This window comes from Lytechinus variegatus, chromosome 17 (assembly GCF_018143015.1).
Source record: "Lytechinus variegatus isolate NC3 chromosome 17, Lvar_3.0, whole genome shotgun sequence".
NCBI lineage: Eukaryota > Metazoa > Echinodermata > Echinoidea > Temnopleuroida > Toxopneustidae > Lytechinus > Lytechinus variegatus.
The window spans coordinates 24,429,553-24,454,390 of record NC_054756.1 but is presented as its reverse complement, the minus strand read 5'-3'; the positions used below and the strand labels follow the sequence as shown (position 1 = coordinate 24,454,390).

Here is a 24,838-nt window from a genome sequence, read left to right as displayed (position 1 = left end):
AAAATTGTTATATGAACAAGCCAGTTACATCCAAAATTAATGATAGCTCTTTTCGGGTAAATCAGGAATGAGAGCTGTGGTGGAGTGCGATACATAGCTGTGTTTACAAGTGGGTACCAATCTTAAACTTAATAGATCATTATTTCCTCGATAATGAGGTATCTATCAAGACCTAGCTGACATGGAATGATGCACTTTTGTTTATTTATATTTCTCCTGCATTCGTAAATGATACATTTTTTTTTACAAAAAATAATATGATACGTAGAAAGTATAAATATCAATAATGAATGATATAATGAAACAAATAAATCTTAATAATTCCCCAAAACGCAACCCCTAAAAATACCTAAAAGATGATATCAAACAATATTTAATATTAATTATCATTGTTCATTCAACATTGGTTTTGTAAAAGAAAAGCAAATGCCATAATCATAATGCGAATGGAGGTATGACAGTCCCCAAAGCTAATAGGATATAATAAATAGAGGAGAATGGAAATCCATAAACAAACTAAGAAAAAAGAAGTTTATAGAGACTCTTGATAATGATGATGAATATAATGGTGGTGGTGGTGATGATGATGGTGCTGTTATTGATGAAGATGATGATAACGGATATGTTCTTTAAATAATCTTTTGACACATCACACATTGACCCTTCGTCTTTTTCGACGACTCCTTCTTCTTACTTTGATTCTTATTATCATTATTATTTTCTTTTAGCATTATCATGATGTATTTTGTATTATTATTATCATAATAATCGTTATTACTATTATCATCATTATAGTGCGAGGCATTTGCAATTTACTAAAGTATACATGACATGCTTAACCCATAGTAACAGAGACTATTGAAACCACACCTACTATTGGGTCAACATGGTCAACTGAGGAGATACAAGAAGTAAGCCCCCACACGGAAGTGATGACCTATCAACCAAGTTCTGACAGGACCAGTGGCCATAGTCCAAGGGACGATCTGACTTCATCACCACTGACCACAACCTTCTCCCCAACACCCCAGCAATATTGTAACAGCTCTTGTAATTATACAAAATTGATCATTTTTTTAAAAAGAGACGCCATTCTTTTCTGATATGAATAAGTTACCAACGTGCCTCTAAAATGAAAGTAATGGTATTTTAGTGGTCAATTTGATATTAGAGACTAAGTCAGAGTAACTCTAGTCATATGAAATTCTAAAGAAATATGTTTATTTTCATCATTTAACAAAAAAAAACATATGAGGGCCAGTAAGAAGGATAAGAATAGAAAACATATCGCTACCGGTTGCAATAAAATTATATTGATTCAGTGCTTAAATATGATAACCACAGAAATGCAATAAAATGCACTTATTCATATGATACCTGTGACGAGTTTGAGTAATTTTCGATCTACGCATACTGCATATTATTTGTAATCTCTACAGATTTTGGTGCCGTAGTTGGTGAAGGTGTTGTCATCATTATCCTTAGTGTCCTTCTCATCCTCTCGGTAATATACATCATTCGAATCCGAAAGTGAGTCCCCCTACTTCTACAAAGTTTTGTATTATTAACATAAGGAGTAGATGTTTACACATTAACTGACTTTCGGAAAGCAGAAGCATATAACTGTATCGCAAACTAGATAAAATCATACATTTAATTTGAATAAAACACCTGATCTTTAACCATTTAAATATTCGCTTTGTGTCCAAAGACAACTCAAAGTAATATTTAGGCCAAAACATAAATGATCTTCCCAACCAAGCAGTTACCCGTATAATCAAGGGGCGTCCAAGTATTGAAAAAAAAAATCGAAATCTTTATAATAACTAATGCTCTAACAGGGGATTGACATCTTGAGAGTAAAATTTCATCTTATTATATGATTCATCAGAATGCCGTGCCTCTTTGTTTATCATTCTTGATACGCACTCGACTTATCCTATTGCATTTTTGTCTTAACTTCTTGATACACTAAAGGATGATGAAAGACCCTAACAAGGATCAGAAGACACAACAAGTAGATTTGTTCCAGTCATCAAGTTTGCCTGAAAAAGATACAGGTTTTTATCATGATATCGAGGATGTCAGAAAATCTGATCCATCGGCAACATCTGATGGCGATGTTCACTACTCTTCTCAGATATACGAACATAAACGTGCCAATGTATTGGATCCTGACGACACCAGTGCACCACCCCACTCCTATATGATCTAAGGAAGGAATACTCATACACACACACACACCAGCACCTTCACCCACAAAAACTCTTACGCACAACCACACATATAATAATAATAATAACCAATTTTTATAAAGCGCTTTTCCCAGAATGGCCCAAAGCGCGTTACAGCATATTATTACCCGAGTCATTGGAATCATTTCAATCAAGCACGAAAAGTGCACAATTTCCACTCCCTTGGGAGAATTCCTTGCATTCATCGCAGCCACATTTTGGCGCTGGCAAAATCAAACATACAATATCTTTCGCATCCTACCGGGAACCCATTTAGCACCTTGGTCGAGAGTGGCAAAGTGTGGATTAACGCCTTGCCAAAGGACGCTAGACCGCGGTAGGAATCGAACACACGACCCTCTGTTTACCAGGCGAGAGTCAGAACCACTACACCACGGGTCTTCCATATATGTTTGTGTATGTGGGGGAGGGTATGTGCGTGTGTGGGTGGGAGGTTTTATGTGTGAGGATGGATTAGTGTGTGTATTGGTGTGTGTAACGTCGGACATACTCAAGTTGTGAAAGTGGAGAAGAATACGGTTTACGCATTTAGGGGAAGACTTTTTAATTGTATGACCACTTATTATGTAATATTTTATACACATATAATTTTCTCACAGCGCTGCCATTCTTTGGAATCAGCTGGATAGTAGTACCCGTAGTGCAGTTTCGAGGCAGTCCTTCTCTATATCTTATTGGAGAGCGAGAAACTACTTAATAAAAAAGAACTACCCCTATCTAGCTGATTACAGGGACGAGCAATCAAGTTAACACAAAATTTATCAATAAACATATGATCATAGGGAATATACACTTATATGGATTTGCATATGCACAATATATATTTTGAATTTTGCTCTACATACAAACATGTACTTCAGTATGACTGCGTGTATGTCCTGCAGGTTGCTTGTCTCTTTGAACATATTTTCGTCGTTGTTTTATACTTTTTCATTGTTTTTATTTATTTCATGTATGTATTTGTTACTTGTACATGTATGCAGTGCTTAGTCCACCGATGGGGTAACCCTGGGTAAACAAAACGAAATGAATAAATACATAAAATATATTTTTCTCGGCAATAAAATGAAGCATGGGAATGTGGTTGTCAAATGTGTTCTTGCGTATATCATGTATGGAAGGTTCATTAGACCCCGTCGTCACTGACAAATCATACGTGTAAGGGCATGATGGTAGTCATATGAAACAGAAAAAGATTTGTAAAATCTATTTTGGTTTAGATTTTGTACGAATGTACTCTGGCTTGTTCCACTGTGTTTAAAAAATAAATTCAATGACCAGATGGTTATGGCTTCATGGTATGTAATTTCCATACTCGAATGTTATACACATACGATACATTTATTAATTTAGTCATTTCTGTTTCATTCGAAATTTGATTTTGGTTACATGATGAAAAAGGCTATTTCCTGATATTTAGGAAGTATTTATCTGAAATAGCAAAATGATTTACTCATAGTGCCGAGAAGATAAAGAGAAAGAGAGAAAAGTAGAGACAGAGAGAGAGAGAGAGGGGGGGGGGGGGCTTATTTAGTTGGTATAATGAGTACATTTAATAATATAACCCTTTATAATAGCAATAAATCTTTTAGGAAAAAAAAATAAAAAAACGCGCATTTTAAAATTAGGCGAATGAAATATTTGGAAATACAATTATTGTTCATGAACATTGATCATTTGATTACTTTCTCTCTTTCTTCCTTGATAATGTATTGAGAAATTGATTTAAAAACAAAAATCTTCCCATATTGTAATATTTTTGAGGTCGAAAGATGATATCGTGAATGTACAAGAAGACACAAATAAATCACAAAACTATTCATTAAACATAATGAAATAGAATCACCTTTTATTTGAAAATTTTCTTTGAAACTTGAATAAATTGAAAATATGGCAAGAATGTGCAGTAGTATATGGGAAAGAGAGAGGGGGGGGGGGGGGGAGAGCAAAAAAAAAATAAATAGTAATAATTCTGAATTATTCTGCGAATAATTTTGAATCAGTGACAACCTAAAACGATACATAAGAGTAAGGATAAATTGAAACACACTGTTGTTTTGGGATAAGGATTGTTTACCATTAAGAAAAACAATCACTTTAGAGCGAGATTCTCACACGTTCTATAAATAAGATGTGTTCGTAAAAGAGGAACTTGGCTCTGAAAATGAATCTGATCGCCTATTATCCAATTATTTGATCAGTGGAGTAGACTCAATAGAAATCGAACAAAGAGGTTCTTTTGTGACATAAAAGGGAGTGCCAGAAAGGGTAGCGTTTTAGGCCATGTTTCCCGAAATGTGCTTTCTGCATAACGATGCAATAACCGCTAGAATGTATTGGAAATTCGAAATAGAATTCGCGCATAGGCACGTCGCGTAGTACTGACAGCATCCCACCTTCGTTTGAGATAGAAAGTTTGTGAAACCAGGTACATACTTCATACCCTCTACCAAGAAAATTTTTAGTTTCCGGAATGCACGTGTCATGAAGTTATGTATTGAAATATAGCGAGACAATTTGGAGTACTCTATCAAAAACCTGATAATCATAACAGCTCTTGGTATCTTCATGCATTGATATAGTTTAAAGAGGGTCCTCGCCCGCTCGTCGTAAATAAGACAAAGGGGTGAAATCTGCCTCTCAGATGTTATGCATGGAACATACATAAAATGGTAATCATCACCTTATTTTGAATTCATTCTCCTGAATACGACTTACAAATTGATTAACATAACTTAAGATACTGTATACCAAAGAAAATAATGGTCGAAATCACAATAACTGTTGATCAATTTCTACCGACATTGACTGTGAACATTATTTTCTCTTTGACACGAATGTTTTAAAATTGTACTTTTGCCATCTAGTTCAACACAACCATTAGCGTACCTACATGGGGGGGGGGCAGACTGCCCCCCTGGCGAGTCACAACTGATCCCTGAAGAGCCACAAGTGGCCCGCTCCTTTTAACTTAAAGACCTTTGTTTTTGCTTGTCAAATTTTTTGGCGGACGAATTTGCCTATGTACGCCACTGACCACAACCACCCTTGTATATCCCACAATTCACCTGCTAAACATCATGGAGAAATAGCCTGGTTGACTCGATTTCAATTAATTTCCAGATTCATCAGTGATGGCAACACTATTCGGCATGGATTGTAATCGGATAACCACTATGTTCCTGGTGGTGATTTGGAGCCGGTTCAGCACGTGCGTCATAACAGGTAACCACAAAACCCGAATTCAAAACCTCATCATTTTGAAGACCTTAAAGGGGAATTAAACCTTTGAAACAACTAGGCTTGTGTCAAAACAGAAAATCAAAGAATGATAACAAAGAATGTTTGAGAAAAATCGGACAAATAATGAGAAAGTTATGGGCATTAATTGCAATCACTAATGCTATGGAGATCCTCCCATTGGCAATGCGACAAGGATTTGTGATGTCTCATGTGGACAACTTTCTTTTTGCTTTTTCTTATGGTGATACCAACTCTTTATCCATGATGTATTCTTTAAAAGTCTGTATTACACATGATCTACTGATAGATGTGATAAAAGAAGCAGTTTAAGTGAAATATATACTAAAGTAATGGGGGAGTTGTTCACAAGAGACATCACACATCTTTGTCGCATAGCCAATATGAGGATCTCCATAGCATTAATGATCGCAATATTGAAAATGAAATGCTCATAACTTTTCATTATTTGTCCGATTTTTCCCAAACTTCCGTTAATCTGTTTCTTTGATTTTCTTTTTCATACAAGCTATCTTGTTCCAAAGGTTTCATTCTCCTTTAACAACATGGCAATACCTCAGGTGGTATGGCAGTTGTCACTCAAATAGACCGGATTCGTGAAACAATGCGCTACCTTCTTCTGGTAGGATATACATTACAATCCTCAATATCCATTTATAGGATTTTCGGAGAGGACTTATAGCTGTGCAGCGTTGATGCAGATCATACGGGTGGTTACATAACAGCGTTCCCTGTTTTCAAGCAATTAGGTAAATAGGGTCCATTCAAACACATAAATAACAATCGCACATGAAAAAAAAGAAAACAGTCGGAGTTGGACAATTTATGTTCACAAGGTGGTGTTGGCACCGTCAATATGGTAAAAAGACAGTAACATGAATTATTAAAAAGGCTATACATTAAACCACGGGCACATGGAGTTCTCTGTGAAGTAGATGTTCTAGTCGTGTCGTTATCATATCTGAAGCCGATGGAATTTGTATTCCAAAATATATCATAACGGTGAATTTATTGGGAGCAGTTTCTGGTCTCCTTTCCAAGTTCCGAGACTTCAAAATACTTCGGTCACAAGTATTAGGGTATCCATCTTCCAAATGAAGTGGCATTATTACTTACCGAGAAAGTTCTCTTTGTCTTTGCTAAGAAAATACTTGTTTATCATGAATTTCAAATTATATGACTTCACGGAAAAAAAACTCTGCTGAAGATTGGACAGTAAACTGATGTACCTGTCAAATTGGAATGTAGATGCAAAGTTTTTAAATAAAGGGGTTGCAAACATGACATGATGAAAATGGTGATAATAGTGTCCTGATATCTGTTTACATGGTTTCAAAGTATTGAAAGTTCGGGTTCTCCATCAACGTGATCAAACCTCAAATCTTGAGTTCAGTTTTGGGACGCTACAGAGTTGAAAGGAAAGGGTAAAAATTACTTTTTAGTGTCAATACTTTGATTTTGTGATATTCAGAAATGGGATAACATGAGTAAACGAATTGCCCTACGTACACCCGCAAAGGATAGCTAAAACGCGTATATTTGTCTGTAAATTTAGAGCTTAATACACCTCGGTGAAGGGTTGTTCAATATACAGAAAAATTATTGCAAACTTCAATGAAATCGAGAGTGCTTTTCGATAATTAAAAAATTATTATTTTTTCATTCCCTCGTATTGTTGTTGACAGATGTGCAACTTGTTGGTGGGCCGGATTCTAATAAAGGAACAATTGAGATCAAGATAGACAACGGGACATGGGAGACAGTATGTGGGACTAATATCGATACCACTGATGTCATTCTAATCTGTAAACATTTAGGATTCAAGGGAGCAAGCAGAGCAATAAAGCAGACGTCTTATGGACAGAATTCAACTCCCAACCATGGGTTATTGTGTGCTGAAGGTAATGGCGTATCAGTTAAATTTATTAGATATTAATTGTTCTTGACTTATGATAATTATATGAATGAAATCGGGGTAGACAAACTTAGGTGTGTTCTGAAGCAGATCGTCAATGTGATTTGCTTTTTAGTTTTGCAGTTTGAAAAAAAACCTAATTTATTTCTACAAAATCCAACATTTACCCCCCCCAAAAAAAAAAAAATCAGGAGCGATGAAACGTTTTTGAAAGGGTGTGCATGTGTGTGCGCGAGTATCGGGGCGGATAATAAATCACAATCATATGGTAATTTTCATGTGTTGTTTATTGTCTACAACTAGTAAAAGAAGTGTGTGTGTGTGTGTGTGTGTGGGGGGGGGGGGGGTTAAGCACCCTTAGCCTCCCTTCCACATATTTAATCAATAATTATTGGCGAAATTCTTTGAGCTCATCATGTATGATGCTCCACAACAATTGAACTTTAAGTTGCTATTCTGAATTTTACACGTATGAATTGCAAGAAGAAGAGGTGTGGCCTAGAATTAAATGTTGCTTCTTTCTATTCGTCAAGCCTGAGAGATGCATGATATATTTAAAAAATAATTCGATGTCACTGTTGTTACTTAATCCTTCAGATGATACTAACCTGTCGGAGTGTTCATTGGTAATGGGATGTTCTGTAGCAGGAGCAGCTTCTTGCCATGGTAAGGTTTCCGTTAAAATTGTTTAAACGGCTTCTATGTCGTTAAATGTAACTTAGATATTTGACATACCCCTGAACTATGTCTAATTTTCAATTAAGATGGTACATGAGTGCGATGGTGCGAATGTTCCACACTGAGGCTTAAGCTTCCTGTTTTCTTCAGTATAGCCAGCTATTGTACAATGTTCAGAAAAATTTAATAGCATGAACTACATATATATAATTAGGCCTACTGGTTTGCACACTTGTCATGTTCGCTATGATCATACACCTTTATAAGCTAAATATACTTTGATGAAATCATGATATTAGTTTAATCCTTTCGCTGTAACTTCGAAATATTATCAACAAAATGTTATTTTAAATCCCAAATTAAGTGGCATATGTTGATTCATCCTCCCCTCATTTTACTGCAATTAAGATATTTGTTTTCTTTGACGTAGGTATATGAAATTCCATGCCTACGCCAATAACACCTTTTCAATTTGCACTGTTATTAATTATTTAATTAAGTTAACAGTGCAAATTAAATTGATATCTTGTGGAGTCACATTGTCCACCAATAAAGCCTCCATAATAAAACACAGAAAACGCTATGAACTAGGACTGGGGAGATACAGTACACCACTTGCTAATATAAATATGTTTTACTTATCAAAGTTCTCGATCGAGACCTAAATCATCTCTCCGCTTTCATTGTTCTCAAAATCCACTGCCCGATTTTTTTTATTTAACCTCATATTAAAATTTACACTTCATTCTTATTTTGTTTCATTGATTGTTTAAATCACTATTGTTTTTGTTTATTTTTTATGTTTGAATGGCCTCTATTCACCATCATACATGATCATGATGAAATATATCTAGTCTGACCTTATAACTCGCAATATCACAAGAGATTTAAACAAACTGAAATATTTTGCTAGCAATTTTTAAAGTTTCATGTACCGTTACACTGCGTAGGGGTATATTTAGCTATTGTCACAATTCTTCCTAGTCAAGGTTGGGGTTATAACATGTATGATAAATAAGATTTTTGAGTTATTATCCATTGAAATTGCAAGAATTACATTTATTTGACATAGAAACATTGGAACGATGTCATATTAATCATTACGAATTTAACATCTTACACCTGTCCAATCCGTTATTGTGTTAGGAGAAAACATTAAAACGACCAACAACTACTTGGAATGTATTCTAAATAATGAGAGTTAATCAAATATGTAACGCACGTAACACTTTGATCTGAATGCCCGTCATTGTTTTTAGTTACAGGGAAGTTTATATCTATTTTATTGATATTACCTTGTATTTCTAAAGTATTTCTTATACTTCCCAGTTCTTCCACATATGGTAATGCATTCTTAGCATGCTAAGCAAGATATCTTATTTGCAATGATTATTTGCATACAACCGAAGAATTTGTTTTTTTTAATGCATTGTCTGGAAGGTCCTTCTTTTCCAGTAGAAGTGATTTCCCTTGATTTTTCACAAGCTGTCGATAAAATACCACATGATATCCTCTTGAACAAATTATCTCTTCAGTACAACATATGTGGTACTCTGTGGCATTAGATCAATTAGTTTTTTTATGGCCGTCGACAGCGTGTCATTTGTAGTGGTACCTTCTCTCAGTGGGGCAATGTGCTTCAAGGGTGCCCCAGGAAAGCATATAGTGGGCCCCCTGTTTTTCGAACTCAATGGCCCGAATTCACAAAGGTGGACTCTGCAAAATCCACGGATTCTTCAGTTTGTGATTCACCAACAGTGGACTAAAAATCCACGGATTCTACCAGACCCACGGTTGAGTCCATGGATTCAACCGTGGACTCGACTAAATCCACGGATTCAACCATGGATTTTCAATCAAATTTAGGGACTTCCCCTTTTTGAGACTGCACTGCGCATGCTCAGTGTCATGAAAACAAACACCTGCAGCATATACACAATATACCAAAAATATTATTCTAAAATAAATGTTTGCTGGTACCCCCCCATCTCCCAAGAATTGTGTTTGCTGGCATTGATTGTTGTGTATCTTTAGAGACACACACACACAAAATAGAAGCACACCATCAGCTAGCTGCACCTGATCAACCATGGCCGTGAAGTGGCAAAAAGCAGAAATCCATTATTTAATCGAATTAATCTCAGATAGACAGGATAAGATATGGAACTGAGAAACTAATCACGATCTTTTTTTACAGCAACCAATTCCACATCACTGAAGCACCACTGGATCCATCTTTAAGAACAAGGTAATCACTGATTGCCAATTCACTTTGAATCACGCCATGATCATGATACAATCAGGAAGCTAATCATGAATATCGTTTTCAGACATCCCAATCCTTTATACTTAAACATCATCACCTAATCTAAAATATCACAGCATTATATTTGATTTTGACACACACAAAAAACATATCATCACCATGATCACTCTTATCAATGGGAATAACATCTGGAATAATTCAAAGCACAATCAATTCAATTTGATAACAGACAACAATTTAATATATTGTTTTGTCACATTTTCCATACATAAATAACCACAATTTTAACATGATTATTTAACTATGATTACATAGATTATGACTGTTAAAATTCATTTTTCTGCAAGTCAAGTGATATGCGTATAAAAATTATTTTGTAAAAATTTATATACATCATACTATCATGGAATACCATTAACCCTATACAGGCCTCGGAGCCCCCCCCTCCTCTGAATGATTTACGCAATATTTTCGCAGCGCGAATATTTTTTAACGCGCTCGCTGACTTTTTACTTTCAAGTCTTGCATGAGACCAGTTTTGCGTCACCGGGTAAGCGGTTCCGAAATTACGTAACATTATGTCAGACCAAAAATTGCTAAAAAGCCTGATTTCGTGTACAAAATCAATGCAAATTATGTTTTCAACCAAAAATCATTAATGTATGATTATTTTTCGTTTTGCAGGTTTAAATGTATTTATTTTATGCTGCTTATGATCAGAAGAGTCCCCAACAAATTTCATTGAAAAAACAATGATATCAAATATGCATTACGTGAAATTGGGAGTTGGGAGAAATTAATTGCCAAACACAGATTTACAAACTTTTTTTAGGGGTTTATATTGTATCAACAGTACTGCAGATTATATTAAATACTCAGAGATAAAGAAATAACAGAAGTTCTTGATTTGTTGATGTGGTTGGGAGAATTCATTTGAATATTGATATCATAAAAACTGTATATAGACATATCTATTCATAAATTAGGAATTATGTTGCAATGGATGACATTGTACTATAAAGACCAAGAAAAACAAATATACCTGACTCATTATCAATATTCATGAAAACTAGGGCAATACATTTTAAATGTCCAGCTCAGACGTCAGATAGGGGTAATACTATATTATATTTATGTTATTAATGTACTTATATTCATCACTCTGTATGATGATTAAGTATTTATTGAATATTGATATATGACTTCGGTATTATCAAGTGAAAAATACACGAAGAGCATGACAGTAAGAAAGTGAGTATTTATTTTTAAAGTAAACCTAGTTAGAAGGATCTGGTCTTTGTCTGAATGATTTTCACACCTCTCTAACTTAAAGAAATACAATGGAATTATAAGATTTTGTATATATGTTGATATATCAAACACAATTATCGAAAGACTCACTTAAATTCTTAGTCTGTAGCGTCTAATATCTAGATAAATGAATTTGTAAGGAAAATGCTCAAGAGCATAGTTAAAGGACAAATAAAAATGTACAGTACATTACAAAGAGAGGGTGCTAAATAAAAATCTAAATTTCAATGCTTAAAAAAAAGTCAATGACCGCTATTATACTTTAGTGACATTGGAATGATGATAGGAGTACAAGTCAAGTACATTATCGACCCTTTCCCAATAGTTCCGACTGGCTTAACAGAGTATACATTTATATTAAAAATGCAATCTGAACATTGACAGAATACCTGTTCTTCCGGTTAAGAAAGTACAAGGCTTGTTCCCCACCAGGACTCCTAATGTAGACATGAGTCCCATGACAACAGGTAAAGGTTCACTAGATTCTGTATTCCTCCTCAGCTCAGATCACCCTCACGCATGTTGATGAGATGGAGTGCAGTCTCTTTTGAGAAGCGATACCGCATTCGAAAGGCTTCATCCATGTACAACTCAAAAGGATTCATTCATTCCTGTAATCCTGTCAGGGTCTGGGCCTGTTGGCTATCTGTGTATACATAAAAAAAAGAATTAGAGTCGACGAACATAAGTTTGTTTTCCTAATTTTGTTTTTACATTAATATGTACATTGCATACATCAAGTCAAATGTTTCAAATAATCTGCTGCTTTAATTGCTGTACTCCTTTCATTCATTTTGACTCCATCCATTTTTAAATCTTGAAAATTGTCACTGCTTGTGCAAGTAGGAACGAAAATTTGTCATGTTGGTTTCATCACTAGTGCTTCAACCAGTATCTCCTCCATATAGAAACAAGTCATAATTTTGTCAGTTATAAAAAAGGGAAATATTTTGCAATAAGCACTGCATCGGTTTATTGTTCAATTGAAACAAAGCTTACCTTCTGAGCCTGTTCACACGATCAAGATGCATGAAATGAGCAAGGTGTTTTTCTGCCATTTTTGTTCTGCATAGAAAATGAAGATGACATAGGGTTAAGTTTCAATGGCAACGAAAATAGTCATAAGAAAGATGAGCATGAGACTAGAATGAGATTCAGTCATCAGTCATTGAGATAACAGTTTGAGAAAATTCTCTAAAATCTGTATTCTGAAAATTGTCTCATCTCTGTAAGGACATCCCCTATTTTATCTCTGAAAACGCCCATTTTTTTTTCTTTGCTAAAATAAAAATACATGACTGCTCTCCCAAATTTATTTTCTTTGAAACGATTCATCATCTCAAATGAAATCTTCAAAATTGCTGAAAAGACTAGCCTGGAGGTTCCTGGAGAGTAAAAATCAGTCTAGGCATACGTAGTCATAGCCGGCCCGTAGGCTTACTCATGACCATCATGACCATGGATAGTACTAACTGAACTTCTGTCAGTTCTGAATCTGATTTATCATTCTGAGACTGAGTGCACCGTAGAGTACGGTAACTCAACTGATTTTTACTCTCCAGGAGCCTTCAGGCGTGCAGGCTAGAGTAAGATAGCCCATGTACGTGTCTATCTAAGAAAATCCAGCGACAGGGTCAGGGGGAATCAGAAATTTTGGAAGAACCGAGTGAAAAAGAGGAACAAGTCAAGGGTCTAATCGTCTAACGTCAACGAGTACGTCTAGCCGTGTCACAGAGCTCGCGAAAGACCAACACAGAAGTGCACTTATGGGGCTACACAAAACCATTCCCGAGAATTTTTTTCACTAACTCGACTCTCATGATCGTACCTAAGATACATGCATTTATGACATAAATTCGGACATTACTTCACAAATCAATGCATCAAAAAGTTACAAAAAATATTGCTCATTAAACAAATATGTCAAATTACTCACAATTTTCTCGGAGCTCGGTCCAGCATGTATTTTTCCACCACTTTCACGTCCAATCTTCCACCTAAAATTTTGCTGCAAAATTATCGTCCATCGGTTGTTGTCTGCACAATTATGTACCCAAATGCTGCGCTTTGATTGGCCTATTACGCCTAAAATCCACGGATTCTGTGGAGTCCACTATTTCAGACCACCCCAAACAGTGTTGACTCGAAATCATGACGTAATAGACTTGGTAGAATCCGTGGATTCGGTCGAGTCCACCTTTGTGAATCACAAAAGCGAATCTGTGGACTGTGGATCTGGTAAAATCCGTGGATTCATCCGTGGATTTTGCAGAATCCACCTTTGTGAATTCGGGCCAATGACATCATAATTATTCATTCATCGATAAAAGCAAACTTAAAGTCAACTACCACTATAAAAGAGAAGAGAAAGTTATTCACCTTGGATGCATCACTATTCCACTGGAATTTTAAGTCAAAGTTAAACGATTAAAAAATGTCAAATTTCAGTATCTTGGCATAAGCAAAAGAAAATTCAATTTCTCGCTTGTCCACACTGTCTCTGAATGAGTTCAGCACATCGACGTCGTATGCTTGTCACAAGTCGGCGAATTTTTCTCTGGGGTAATGTTGTCCAATTCTTCCAGGAGATAACGCCGGACATCTTGAAGAGTGTCTCCTGATTGAACTCTTTGATTGACCGATTTTCCGAGCTGATCCCACAATTGTTCAATCGGGTTCATGTCTGGTGAACAAGCGGGCCACGGATCTAAGCGCTGCACATTGTGGTCATCCATTAATCTTTGGACGATGTTAGCTCGATGGGGACGTGCATCGTTATCCATGAGAAGGAACCGTTCTCCATGATTTGTAGCAATAGGTACGACAACTGGCTCCAAAATCTCATCGATGTAGCGCTGGATGGTGAGGTTTTCCGTTGACAAGAATGAGCTGTGTCTTACCCTGTTCCGTAATTCCACCCCAGACCATAACAGTTCCCCCTTGGCCTTGTTGCCTCTCCTGCACACAACAGTCTCTGAATCTTTCACGTGTCCACCTCCATACATGAACCCTACCATCATTATGATGGAGATAGAATCTTGATTCATCCGTGAAAAGGACATGGCTCCAGGGCTCCAGTCTCGTATTGCCCACCGTGCATGATCACGTGCGCAACCCAAACGAGCTGGAATGTGTCGAGGCAACAGCTTTGGTTTTCGTGCACGTTGTGCAGGAGTACAAGCCGTTTTCACGCAGCCTGTTTTTGACCGTTTGAGAAGAAACTCGACGGGCACCTCGACCTCTTGCACCATGAAATCCAGATCCGATAGTTGGTGCAGTGACAAATCGCCTTCTTAACGCATGCATCCTTATCCTCCTATCTTCTGCAGGGGTGGTGGCCCTAGGTCGACCACTCCTAGGGTAGCCTCTAGTAGCCAAATACTGCTGGTTCAAATTTGACATTGTTGTTGGGGAAACTTGGAAATATCGAGCCACTTGTCTAAATGACTGCCCAGACTGCAACATTCCTATTGCTCTTGCACGATTTTGGTTGGAAAGCTGCATCTTGAAAGTGAGTGTCCAAACATGCCAAAAGTGAGTGATCTATCTCATTATGCATCGCTAAGACGCTAAGCATTCAATTCAGTTGATAACCACCTGTTGAATTTGTTGAATGTATGCCTACAAAATGGCCATGATCATTAGCATTTCAATGGTCCATTCCTTGCAAGTTTCTTTTGCTGACATTGCTTTTGGTTAAAACATTTAACCACCCATGCATGACTGTTCACATGAAAATGCCATGTCATACTGGAAGAGGATTATTGTCATGAAGACATACAGTAATTTGCCTTTAATCATTTACATGTATATGGAATTGCCTTTAATCATCTACATGTATATGGAATATTTAACTCTTGTAAGTGTCCAAGAACATTTTCTTTGCCGAGTGTATATTTCTAATTTTCAGTTGTAAATTGACTTATCTATATACTGATTACCTTATTCTTAGACCCTTTTGAACCCTTTGAACAACATTTAGTTAAAATGGGACATCTACATTTACTGCAATCATTTTCAATTTGATAATCCCTATTAATTTTCTGATTGGATTATTTTCATGCAACTCTTAATTCAATGTTTCAAATTCTGTATAAATCTGGCTACTCATATAAATTCAGTACGTACCCTGCACGATTTCACATTTTGCTTTTAACAATATATATTTCTATTACTTATCTATGATTTTCTATCTTGAATATATTTGTTATAAAAGCGTAATACTTTTTTATGCCTTTATTATTTACCATAATTCCCGCGATTGTCGTATTTTTCTTCATGCTATATTTTACCAGTATTCCCAGTACATCGGTTGGTTTGGCGGAGGGACCATCAGGTCACAGTATTAAGTTTGCTCTCCTCTTCCCTGGCCACCAACTGATAAACTGGGCAAACTGCTATCAAATATTGCACGTACCTGTACAAGTGTTATGCCATTTGTAATGCTTGATATTGCTTTGTAATTTTGAATATGTTGAAGTGCCGAATAAATTGATAAAATTATGAAATTAATGGATGTATTTTCGTGTAAGGAATTTTGTTATGAAAAATGTTGCAAAAACCAATAAATGAAATAAATAGTGAATAAATAAATAAATAGATAAATAAATAAATAATTAAATAAATAAATAAATAGATAAAAAAATAAATAAATGGTGTATATAGGGTAACTCCATTTCACCATGAATTGATTAGGGAAGTAGAGTGAATATGAAATTCGTAGAATGTCAAGCTAAATGTAGCGTAACATGAATTTGTCCCATGTCAGTCAGCTCAGTTCTATCATGCCTATGAAATGCCTTTGGGCTCCAGCGATGTCTAACACCATATAATTCTTTCTCATAGGTGAGGGATATCTTGGATGTTTTGTGGACATGAGGAGTGAGAGGGTGTTGTCAGGCGAAAGTCTGGTAAATATTTCAATGATGACCATTCCTTATTGCATCCAGTTCTGTCAAGGGTCTACCACATCTAACTATACATTCGCTGGTGTTGAAAATGGAAATGAATGTTACTGTGGTGAAGCCAGTGATAACTATACTAAACATGAAAAGCATTCGGACGATCAATGCCATGTTGCATGTTCAGGATATCCCACGGACAGCTGTGGTGGGGCAGGAAACATAGCTGTATTCAACAGTGAGTATCATTCTTGAACTCTATGGGTAGTATTCTGATGATAAAACCTTGGTATAAACCTAGTCTAACCTAGAATTTTGAAACAGAAATATATGGATGGCTATCGAAATACCACCAATTGAAAGTAACCTAGGCGAGGGTATAGGTGCCTAGGTATTTTATAGGGGTAGTTGGCAAGAAAAACTCCAGGTAAAGCCATTTCAAACATAAATTGAGTACATGTATATATGGACAACCTCCATCTCTTGACGAAAGTGAGTCAAAATTGGGTTATATTGTTGCTTATACGTTAACAGATCTTGTGTGTTATGTGTATCCCGGAATTCCATTCGGTAATACACAACATGAACAAAAACTTGACCAAAATGTACATTCAATTCAATTCAATTCAATTCTTTTATTTCATTTCCATTCAAAACATAATACAAAGTAATATAAACAATACAAATCAAATACAATTTTACAGAAGGGCATTCTTACTTCGTAAAAAAAACAACAGTATAATATAGAGCATAAATGGATATGGAAATGACATTGGACACGCACACAAAAAAAATCATTCTGACTTTCCTGATTTACCCGAAAAGAGCTATCATGAACTTCGGCAGTTCTAATATTCATATTTATAATTGAATGATAGGATACGCCCTGATCTCAACATGCCTAAAGGGGAAGTTTACCCTGAAGAAAAGTTTGTTGTAAAAATAGCAGAAAAAATAATAACAAATATTGGTGAAGGTTTGAGGAGAATCCGTTAAAGATTAAGAAAGTTATTAGAGTTCAAAGTTTTGTATTTGTGACGTCATAAACGAGCAGCTGCCCCATATGTTATGTAATATAAAATGCATGAATTTCAAATTTTTTATGGTTCCTGATGACTTAATTTTGTTTTCTATTCATGATCGGGTGTGAAATGATTTGTCTATTGATATACAAAAGGTACAGTGAAAACCATTTTCAATTTTCTGAGAAAATGACATTTCATTGATTTTTTACCATTCGCTATGTAGGAATGCAGCTCGCATATGACGTCACAAATCAAGTAATTGAAATTCTAATAACTTTTTAATTCTTTGATGAATTTTTCTCAAACCTTCAGCTGTATTTTTTATATTTTTTCTACTATTTTTACAATAAACTTTTTGTCAGGGTGAACTTCCCCTTTAAAGGTCAAGTCCACCTCAGAAAAGTGTTGATTTGAATCTATAAAGAAAAATCAGACAAGCACAATGCTGAAAATTTCATCGAAATCGGATGTAAAATAAGAAAGTTATGACATTTTAAAGTTCCGCTTATTATTAACAAAATTGTTATATGAACGAGCCAGTTACATCAAAATGAAAGAGTCGATGATGCCACTCACTCACTATTTCTTTTGTTTTTTATTGTTTGAATTATAAAATATTTCAATTTTTACGACTTTGACGATTAGAACCTCCTTGCCTGAGGTACAAAATGTTAAAATAATGGAATTCCACGTGTTCAGAAAGAAATGAAGCTTCATTTCACATGACGAGAAAATAAAAACATTTCATATTTCATATAATAAAAGACAAAAAGAAATAGTGAGTGACCTCATTTGCATACCGCCCGAGATGTGCATGTAACTGTTTTGTGAAATGAAGCAAACTTTAAAATGCCATAACTTTCTTATATTACATCCGATTTTGATGAAATTTTCATTGTTATGCGTGTTGAATTTTTCTCTCTTGTTATTCAAGTCAAGTTTTTGTTTGGGTGGACTTTTCCTTTAGAAAATGTATTTCATTCAGACGGATTATCAAACGTTCACGATTGTGTGTTTGTATGTGTGTGTGTGTGTGTGTGGGGGGGGGGCTGTATGTAATTAGTATTTGCTTATCGAGACTCGTTTACACATACACACAACGTCACTTACACAAAGTTAGAAGAGGTAAAGTTTCTATGATATAGCTCTCCTACCGCTGCCTGTCCATGAACTAAGAAAATACATTCAACTATCGAGTTGCTTTGTTAAATCATTTTAGACAAGGGCGGACATTATTGTTAGGGGACTGTTGGGATCTCTTCCAGTTCACATTCGCGGGCTTGTAATGAAACTTAATTTTGGTAAATATTTTTTCTTATAAAGTAAAAATTGCCTATAAACTTTATGTAACGTTCATATCAGTATACCTATCTGTTATGAGAAAGAATCCCCAAATATCACTCGTAAATTAGTCGTCAGGAAATATTTAACATTTTGACCCGATAATTTAGAGAGGCAAGTGTTCCCATTTCATTAAACAGAAGACTCATTTTGTCTCTGCCGGAATTAATATGAGTCAATATACTTTAGTAGAGATTTTCGGAAGCATGCATTTTCATAATGATACGGATAATCAAATGGACTTGTACTTTTATAGCAAATTGAAATGTAAAATTGATTTCGAATAAAAATGAACAAGAAATTTACGATACAACATTGGAAATTGAGACCATAATCGTGATTGTTTTTAGTGACGCCAGTCGATTTTTTAAACATGTTAAATCACCTTTTTTTGGAACGAAAAAAATACTGATTCCAGCTCTCTGTTAAGTATTTAGTGAGGTACGCCTCCTTTTACAAGCTGGTATAATTCTGATAACAAAGCAACAATGCAACAGCAACCATAAGCCAATGGCAATGGTTTGAAAAAATATATTTCGAACAATATCATGATATTGTCAGTCTAGTTTTAGACTCTTTCCTTTTTTTATCTTATCCATTAAAACTCAAACGATTAGTTCATGAATTTTCTCACTCCTTGTGAAAATTAAGTTGAAATTGATATTCACGATACATTCTGGTATTCTCGTTTTATCATGTTCAAAATGATATTGCAGTATCACCAACAACGATGACTACATCAACTAAGCCAATGGGTAAGTTTTCTTTCTTATTACAAAATATATATTCCTGATATATGTAGTCTTTACTTTACAAATTAATGATTTGTGTTGCGTATAAACGATAAAATGGTAGTAAAATTAAATTCAAGTCATTTATTAATGGATTAAAACCAGGTTACTCACCACCACCGACAACCTTGCTTACTTCAACCAGCCAGACTGCCACATCAAGTAATGAAATTCTTTCCACATTATCGTCGTCCTTGTCATCATCATCATCATCGCCATCGCTATCATCATCATCGTCATCATCATCATCATCATCACCTCTGGGTACCCAAGGGACGTCCAATCTTCCTTTGGCGGGAAAAAGCACAGGTAACCAACAAACTCCGAACAAATAAATATTGAATTTTGTAAACCCTACTCATTCAACTATTCTTCAATTACATTTATATTGTTATCGATTTTTGCTTTGTTGAAAATCTACAAGAAACGATAAAATTGATAATAAAAATGATGATGCTAAATAATTATGCTACTGTTAATATTACTCTAATAGTGATGATGAAGTCAACTTGTCTATTTACGGTGATATGAGCAACAAAAATAAATATATACCTCTTAATGTAATACCAGAAATATTGCACGAATTATGGAATATTACTGAAATCACAGATGAGTGCATATTCGACATACCGTGTGGTCCAGACATCTTAAAGATTCAAGTATTGGCTTCAGTATTGTACCAAAATAATGCCGATGATAATGCCTTGATTGCCATTGAAGTTTTTATTATTCGCTCGAATTTTTGACGGTCCTCCGTTTTCTTCAGGAGTTTACAATGTGTGGATATTTCTAGTATCATATGCATTAGCTGATGTGGCATTCGTCAGATTATGACGCTTCTTGTATTACATAAATCATGTATAGTAATAGACCCATTTTCATGCATTGAACAGCCTTTAAAACGCTTCTCAGTAAGTAAATTTATAAATGAAGGTATTGCTCATCGCGAAAGCCCCATCAATTCCAATGCACCATGTGTCCGGTCACAAGCATATTGGTAACGGAAAATCAGAGACGCGTCCCAGTCTAACCCAGGGAGCCCAGGGGCTTACCGTGTATTTGGCCATAGACACGGGACTAGGGTAATTTATGGTCAAAATATTTATCAAACTGAATTGTGAAAACAGAAATTATGCACTAACCACGATTAAATGGATGAAGGTCTAACGTGTGGCAATATCCCGACATCGAGGCACAGACTGGAACCTCAAAAAAAAAAAAAAAACACGAAAAATTCTGTCGCGATACCTCTCCTAATACTTTCAAAATTCATAACAAAATGGCCGATCGAGACTGGGGAGAAGGAGAGAATTTTTTTCGTTTTCTGAGATTCCAGTCTGTGCCTCGATGTCAGTATACTGCCACACGATAGACCTTCATCCATATAATCGTGGTAAGTGCATAATTTCTGTTTTCACAATTTATTTTGCTAGATATTTTGACCATAATCTAACCAAGTCCCGTTATTATGAGTAAATGCACGGTGAGCTTCTGGTGAAGAGAACTTCCAACACAAACATGGTACTGCAGAAGAATGAAACATAGCATGCTGCTGGTCAATCAAACTAAATTAAAATGCATGAATATAGGCCATACTCAGGAAGTCGTTAATAGACATGCAACTAATAATATTGAGGAACAATTATAATTTTTTTTTACCACAGGCTTATATGCAGGGATCGGTGGAGGTGTTGCTGCTGTTGTGATTATCATCATAGTTATCATCGTCACCGTTTGTTCCACAAGGAGGTTTGTAGCAACCGTATATATTATATAGAATGGAAATAAAGAAACTGTGAAATAGAAAGATAATTCCAGATTAAAATGATTTAAAACATGATTGTTGACTACAATTGTGACGATGTTTATGTTGTCACAAAAAACAGTTAAATTTGAAGCTAATAACTCTCGAAATTGCTGTGATGTTTTTGTCTTTCCTAAACACTGGTACATCAATGGAAAAAAATGGACAGCAAAATAATCTCCATACTCGTTTTATAGGATGAGATCCTGGGTGGTCATCAAAAATATCGCTAAGATTCACGACAAAATAATTAAAGTGTTGGATACCTACTATGGAATGTACACAATTTTTCATATGTCTACCTAATTGTATCAAAAAATTAAATTACAGGTCACGACAGCGAAGAAAGGGTATCGCTTCTTCACAAAGAGCGACGTTGACTCCAGTCGGTAGGCCTCAAGCATACGATGAGATAAATGACTTCGGTATCCGCAACGGTGCAATGGCAGAGGCGTCATCCACCAGAAGCTTCCAACCTGGGGCACGAGCACAGAGTAACGCGAATTCTTCTAGAGGAAACAAAAATGTTCTCCTTGTTAATCTGAGTCCCAGGAAATCATCGAATATATATGAGGAGACAATGGATGAAATCCCAGACACAGAACTGACGTCATATGCTTCTTGTGGCACCACTGCGATTAAACAGAACAGCAACGACCGATTAAGCGTCCTGTACGCCACGCCTGACAAGAACGGAAGCGGAGCACAGGACGGCTACGACGAAATTAATCTCGGAATTGCACCCTACTCTTCTTTTGAAAATCCTAAGCAGCCAACATCCTCGGCGAAGATGACCGACAGAATGAGCGTCGTTTACGCTGCACCCGATAAGAACGGCGAACGAAACGGCACCTCGGAAGATAAGGACAGTCTGTATGCCATGCCAGATAAGAATGGAAATCGAAACCCTTCGGATGATACTTCGGAAGATGTCGGCAGTTTGTACGCGATGCCCGATAAATTCCGAGGAAAGCCGGTTGGACACGATGGTGACCAGTATCTCTACGCTAAAGCTAATGACTCGTTTTCTGTTGATCAGTTTGATGAAATGGAGATGGTTGAAAACGAACTGTATTCTTTGTGAATAAAGAGGTGTTAGTGAAGTAAGAGCAAACTTGGTAAATGAATGAAAAACATTACAAAATCTTTGTTCAGTTTTTTTTAAATGTCGTATAACTGATCATTAGATTTGGGAATTTGCAAAGCTGTACAAAATCATCCACACAATTATTATTTTGCTTTTAATCAATCTTTCTACACTATCCTGTTCATTCAATAACTGCGTTCCTTCAAGACATAAAATGTGAACAGAAGAAAACAAGATGTAGAAATGTACATGTATCTTATTGCAGAATTGTCAAATGAATGTTAATAAACACAAACATATTTGTACAAATACTATAAGGAGAATAATTCATCTTAAATCAAAAGCAATGCCACAACAGAAAAGATAAATCCATCTTCTTTTTGTACTAAAATAAGGATAATTTCATCTTTACGATGATTACACTAATTGATCAGCTAATGTGTTTTGACGATGCATAGCAACCAAAATTGCAGCATAGAATAATGATGAAGATAAGGGGATTCATTGCATATCTCTTATTAATATTGCTTATGAAATTACGCTCTGACAAATAACTAATTTTGTGTACTTCAGACATTTATTATGCAGAATATGGGAAATCTTATTATCTTATGTTAGATTGCTGAAAAAACGCAATATGCTGAATGGTGTATGCAGTGCTCAAAGCTAATTGTATTGGATCAATATTATCTGATTATGCAGTAGATTCATATAACCATGAAAGATGACAGAAATACATAGCAAATGCAAACGAGGCATAAATGATATTACCCATTAAACTGATTTTGGTTGTGTTCTTACCTACTGTATTGGTAGATGTTAAAGCACTTATTTTGATTTTGGTGACTGGTGACGATGCAAATCAGTGGATATTCAGTACTACGTAGCATTATCGTTATCACAATACTACGAATGCTATTCAGAATTGTTTTCTATTTTTTGATATATATTTTCATACATTTTTATAAACAAGATTGTAAAATGTAGGATATACAAGTGGGGAAAAACCTTTGATTTCGAAAAAGATAAGTTATTAACGCACAGTATACATATTTGTATCATTCAAGGATTCCTGTAATAATTTCTTGTTTATGAAACTTTACACTTAAATTTGACTTCAGACTAGCTGTCAATAGGGAGCAGTCAGTTATTGAATTTTGATAGATTAGATCTGATATTTCAATCTAAATCCTTTGAGATTAAGAAATATAGATTTTGCGTTTAAATTATAGCCAGTCTTTGACTGGTCACTGTTTACATCATTCTGATCTGGCTTTTAGGCTTTTTGCGAGAGTGATCACGAATTTCCTAGAAAGCCAGTGAACACTTTTTGCGAGAGTGATCACGAATTTCCTTGTTGACCATAGTAGATTGCGAGACAAATGAATACCCTCTAGCAATTATTTCAATCAGCAATAATGAACCTATTTAGTATTAATGTTAGACTTGTTAACAAAATATATCAAGAAAGGGAAGGGAGGGTTAGTGGAAGAAAGAAGGAAGCAAGAAATGAATTGAGAGGAAAGAAAGAAAGAAAAAATGAAGTAAAATTTAAAGGAAAAAGTATGATTAAAAGGTTGAAAGAAAGAATAAAAGACAGATAACGGTTTCTGTCATTACTTGAAATGAATAAAGGAAGAAAGAATTAAAATAAAGGAAGGGAAGATGAATGAATGTGTGAAAGAAAAAATATATTGAGAGAAAAGAGAAAAGTAAGAAAAAAGAGAAAGAAAGAAGGGAAGAACGAAAGAAAAATAATTCCTTCATTATTTGAAAGAAACAAAGACAGAAGAAAAACGGAAAGGAAACAGGGAAGGAAAGAAGGGAAAAGAATTAAAACAGGGAAACAGAAATTAAAGAAAGAAAGAAAGGATGAAAGAAAAGAAAACAAATAACATCTTAAATCAAAAATTCAACCTACAATAGATCCCGATCACGCTAGTTTAAAAACATAATGGTCTATCACAAGATAATCGAAGTACATGTAAACATAGTGCAATGTACGTACCCTAGATTTCCTAGGGTAAGTGCGGGCACGGCCAATATTATATAGCACGCAGGAAACCGCGGGCCCGTCTAAACGCCCTAGACTGCTCCCCTTGAATACCCTCGGTTAGACGCGAAAGCCCCCTAGGCTGTTTGCGTGCTCGGGCGTGACGTTTCCCGCGGCCGGCACTGTAAATGCAAATATATAAACATACAC

General features: G+C 35.5%; 1 protein-coding gene across 1 annotated transcript; it reads left to right on the top strand.

Annotated features, from left to right (window-relative positions):
- Positions 1–4,824: 4,824 nt before the first annotated feature.
- On the top strand, positions 4,825–23,536 carry LOC121430586. The gene is made up of 7 exons (XM_041627904.1): positions 4,825–4,927; positions 5,379–5,480; positions 7,202–7,417; positions 8,029–8,097; positions 16,532–16,825; positions 21,409–21,493; positions 21,879–23,536. The coding sequence occupies exons 2-7, from the start codon at positions 5,390–5,392 to the stop codon at positions 22,630–22,632; spliced, it is 1,509 nt and encodes a 502-aa protein (XP_041483838.1). The 5' UTR covers positions 4,825–4,927; positions 5,379–5,389; the 3' UTR covers positions 22,633–23,536.
- The last annotated feature ends 1,302 nt before the right edge of the window (positions 23,537–24,838 follow it).